The sequence below is a fragment of the Quercus lobata genome, chromosome 1 (genome assembly GCF_001633185.2).
Source record: "Quercus lobata isolate SW786 chromosome 1, ValleyOak3.0 Primary Assembly, whole genome shotgun sequence".
Taxonomy (NCBI): domain Eukaryota; kingdom Viridiplantae; phylum Streptophyta; class Magnoliopsida; order Fagales; family Fagaceae; genus Quercus; species Quercus lobata.
The window spans coordinates 36,953,049-36,957,596 of record NC_044904.1 but is presented as its reverse complement, the minus strand read 5'-3'; the positions used below and the strand labels follow the sequence as shown (position 1 = coordinate 36,957,596).

The 4,548-nt window shown below is 33.4% G+C and overlaps 1 protein-coding gene across 1 annotated transcript; it reads right to left on the bottom strand.

The window, feature by feature from the left end:
* Window positions 1-1,853: 1,853 nt before the first annotated feature.
* Window positions 1,854-3,851, bottom strand: LOC115989090 (LOB domain-containing protein 1-like). The gene is made up of 2 exons (XM_031112755.1): window positions 3,509-3,851; window positions 1,854-2,497 (listed from the first exon to the last, which is right to left on the bottom strand). Exons 1-2 carry the CDS (start codon window positions 3,770-3,772, stop codon window positions 2,138-2,140), a joined length of 624 nt encoding a protein of 207 aa, XP_030968615.1. The 5' UTR covers window positions 3,773-3,851; the 3' UTR covers window positions 1,854-2,137.
* Window positions 3,852-4,548: the final 697 nt, after the last annotated feature.

Below are 4,548 nucleotides of genomic sequence, written 5' to 3'. Positions count from 1 at the left end.
CTCTCAAGGGATCTGAATCTCCTTTATAATTACTAGCTAATTTATGAACACGCATGATATGGATGTCACTAGATGAGTTTTAAAACAATAAATATTTAGAAGTAAATTCTTTCTCTCTTTCTTTTCCTTTCTTTTTCATTTTTCTCAAATGAAGGAAGAAACTTTAAGGGAATCTCATATCTACAAACACTTTTTTTTTTTGGTTAACTACAAACACTTTATGTCCCTTTGTACAAAAAAGACGATATCATCAAACTACATGGTGACTAAAGAACCTATGATTATGTGGTCCATTACGCTGGGCAACAGGGACAAAAAAGATTGTGGTTACTAACCTAAAGGTGTTAAAGCACATTAGGTACCCTACCGTCACTATTTATAGTACTAATGTTAGTTTCCCACTACCCAACTTGAATATATATGAGGGGCCTATAAAGTATAAATCGCATTACGTTGTAAGTCCATACTGGATTAGGCTCATTGTCATTTACTTGTACGGTATTTACATTGTTTGTATTGCACTCATAGAGTGTGCTTATAAATAGTTAAAATTGTGCGCTAACAGTAAACACAGAAGAAAGAATCACAATTTATTGGGAGTGGAATAAAAAAAAGTGAAAATAGATTACGGTGTTAGGATCATATTTTTAGATATTGGTGTATCAAAGTCAAAACACATCATTTATATATTTGAGTCTTACTTTAAATGTGTCTAAGTATGAACAAGTGGTATATTTTGAAGACACAAAAAACTACTTAAAAGACTACTTAAGAAAAGCTATGAAAGCAAGTTGTCGATACCTCTTGACTTATCAAGACTTAATGAAGCTTGATATATACCTAGCCCGACACCTCTTGATCTATCAAACTATGGGGATTCAGAACAATAATTTTTGTTCCAACCAATAATATCTTGGCCCATCTTGAAATTCATGCATTATATAAAAGCCAAATTTTTATGGCGTCATCATACATCAAGAGAGACATGTGCATACTCTGGAGCTGTTGCAACATTCTGTGCATATAGTTCTATATTGAGTCGCTATCGATTCATCAAACCATGTTATTGTGAAGAACTTTGCACCTAAGCTACAACAATCATTGATTGCTTTGGAGTTAGACACAGATATGAGATTCTTGCAAAGAAGAAGTCTTCTATAAGAAGAAATCCAATTGGATTGGAGCTGAGTTTCATTCAAATTAGTAGGTTCTATTATAAGTAGGTCTTTCGAGATAGGATAAGATTTTTTATAATTGTAACATCGATTCTTGTTAGTGGATTTTTCAAAACTGAGTCCTTAATCACTCATTGGGGTTTTTCTTATAAAGGTTTTCCCCATTGTAATCATATCACCACTTCAAATTTATTTTTGCTGCACTTGATTTAGATTGGCGATTTGGTTGTGTGTTAATTAAATCTTACCAGCAATTGAACTAATTAATCAACTTAAGTAATTAGTTAATTAACTGAGGTTAATTTATAACCCGACATACAGGAAGACTTAAAGAGTGTTCAAGGTTATCATATAGGATGAACTTAATTAGATACAATTACTTAGCTATAATAAATTTGGTTCCCTAATAAAATTCAAAACACATCATTGTATTGAATTTAATATATTATCCTTAAAAAGATTATATTATTTGTACTTTATTCATCAAGATAACTATGAGAAATTCAATGTATTGAACTTAATTAACAGTGACTAAATTTTACCCCCAAAAAAAAACATTTAAATTTTACCCCACCGCATATAACTAAACCAAAAGCAAGAAATGGTCAAAAGCTAGTTTGACAAGGAATTCGTGAAGCATCAATTTTGACACAATTATAGTAGGTGACCAAAAAGTTGGTTTAAGATCCAATAATCCACACCCAAATAGACTTTAGAACAAACATTTCTCTTTCTCCAATACTGCAAGATTACATAGAAGAAGAAAAAACCCATCTACTTTGCCTAGCTTTAACAAAGAGATTGTTACATTTCTTCCCCACTAATTTGTTCATATAATATTACATCTAGTTCGTACTATAAGTTAAAATTTATTAATCCAATAATGTTCTTCAAGTTCTCCTTAGGAGATTAAGTTGGAAATATTTGGCTACACTACTACTATATATAGATTATAATTTTGATCATGTCCAAACAGGATGGTCCCACAATAAGCATGGGTTGTTATCCTCATTAAGGAAGCATGGATTGTTCTGGTAGTTGTTAGGAGTGCTGGGGATGAAATTACTCTCAAGTGATTGTTGAACCGTTGCCTGTGGAGACTGTGACATTTCCATGCAAATTAAGGCTACAAGGTTGGCTTGCTGGCATTGCATGTTGACAAGCTCAGCTTGTGCTTTGGCTAATTGTGCCTGGAGCTCGTTAACTTGTTTTTGAAGCTGACAAATTGCCCCTGCACACCCATAAACTGGGTCTCTGATCCTTGCACCGGCTTCATAAACCATGCTGCTCACTGCATCAGCCCTCTGGGATTCTGGGAGTTCCTGAAAATTCAATTATCACTTTTAGGGGTAAGCAAGTGAAAGGTAAAGATATGAATAACTAAAACATAGAGGGCTATTTGGGAAATAAAAGATAAGGTCAACATAAAGCATTCAACTCAAATAATTGAAATTAGTTGAGAAACTATAGAAGCACCTGCTCTATAATAGTGCTTCGTTTTTTAATCTTACATTTCTAATTTTACAATTTGCTAAATTATGCAATTATGAGTGATAGACATTTTTACGTTGTTTGACCCACTATTTTATGTAAACCAATCACAACCGCACAACTTAGCAAGTTTTGTGAAAATAAACTTGGAAATGGTGATGTCCCTTGTTCTATAATATGGACATGCTTTGTCATGTTCCTTATATTGAACATGCTTTGTGTCAGAGATGCTGGTTCCTGACTACTAACATGGGCTATGTGGAAATTTTAGAACTTTGTGCGAGTCTCTTCACACTAAGAACGAACTACACTCAGGTTGCTTACTTTTCAAACTAAGAACACCAAACATGTTTAATGTGAGGTTCACCACAGTTGTGAGTGGTCAATTTCTATCCTTACTCAAACAAGCTACGGCACCAGCAGAGGCGGGGTCCTCCAAAGAGAATTGTTTAAGCTAAAAACTCTGATAATTGAAGCAGCCGTGTGACTTTGTTCATCTCATCTACCACTAGGCATGCAATCTAACTAATATCTTGGACAGTTTCACAAAAATTCTATTCTTACATAATTTTTGTTTTTTTGCTGAATCCTATTCTTGCATAAATACCCTCATAAACATCATCTCAGGATTTTAGCCCGACCTATGTTGCCATGGAAGTTAGTTTTAGCATATAGAAATTGACAAATAAGTTTCCAAAGTACAATTTCAAGTAAAACCATCATGGTTATTATATTTTTTTAATCAATTTTAACAAAAAAAATTTCTCACATTTGTTAGAACAGTTTAATCAAGAATTCTGAAAGACACTAGCACCAAAAAAAAAAAAAAAAGTGAAAAATACCTGTAAGAACTTGATGATGTTGCTAGCACCAAACACTCTATGAGCAATGGTAAACTTGGCTGGCTCAGTGGGAGGGAAGTAGGGGGCCAACACGCATTTCTCTGCACATCTTCGCCTCAAAATCTTGCAAGCCGCGCAAGGGCTTATCACAATAGGTAGAGTTGGAGGAGGAGAAGAAGAAGAAGGAGAGGAGGATGATGAAGGAGAACCTGAGAGTGGGGTTGAAGAAGTGGTAGAGTTAGTGTTTGTGTCACTGCACTCCATCTTAGATTCTTAGCTTAATTTAGCTTTGTATGTGTATTTTTGTGTGTGAAAGAGAGAGAGAGACAGAGAGGAGAGGTGGGATTTTTTGAGAGAACAATGTGAGTATAAATAGAAAATCAGAGCCCGGGAACGAACGTCATCACATGAGATGTTGACGCCAGCAGTTGAATTTTACCGTTGGCTGCGGCTATAATAAGCTATATCTAGTTAGGTTTATGCTCTTTTGGCCTATTGTATGAATAACTCTTCAAGTTTGACAATCTTTTCCCAATAAGTTTTTTTTTTAGCCCATCAAAGATAAATTAATTAAAAAGAGAGGGAAATAATTAGATTTGAAAATATAATAATAAGTTAATAAACAGAGACATGAGCTTTCATTTTTATTATATACAAAAGAAATTAATAGCCACAACTTATTCCAATAATCTCAATACTTTAAAAAAGTATTTTAAAAATATTTTGCGTGTCATATTAAGTGTGATTTGATTTCCCACAACAACTTTGGTAAAAAAAGACAAAAAATTTAGGGAAAAATGAGCATTTTGCATTAGATACTTCTTTAACTTTTCATCTACTTATAACTAATCAAATTGGGTAGGCTGCAATTGGTCAATATTAAGATTATTACATTTGGAAAGAATGAATGTATCCAAGAGAGTTGGAACTTGGAAGGTACCGTGTTAGTTCAAATTTCAAATAAACAAGAAAAATGATATAAACTCTTAAGATGAATTTCAGCATTAATCTATTATACGATATATGTCTTCTTTTCACAT

Bases quoted from the DNA above. Each gene is read 5' to 3' on its own strand.
- LOC115989090 (XM_031112755.1), bottom strand. From the start codon at position 3,772: ATGGAGTGCAGTGACACAAACACTAACTCTACCACTTCTTCAACCCCA. The intron at 2,498-3,508 runs GTATTTTTCACT...TTGAATTTTCAG, and splicing joins ACATCATCAAGTTCTTACAG to GAACTCCCAGAATCCCAGAG.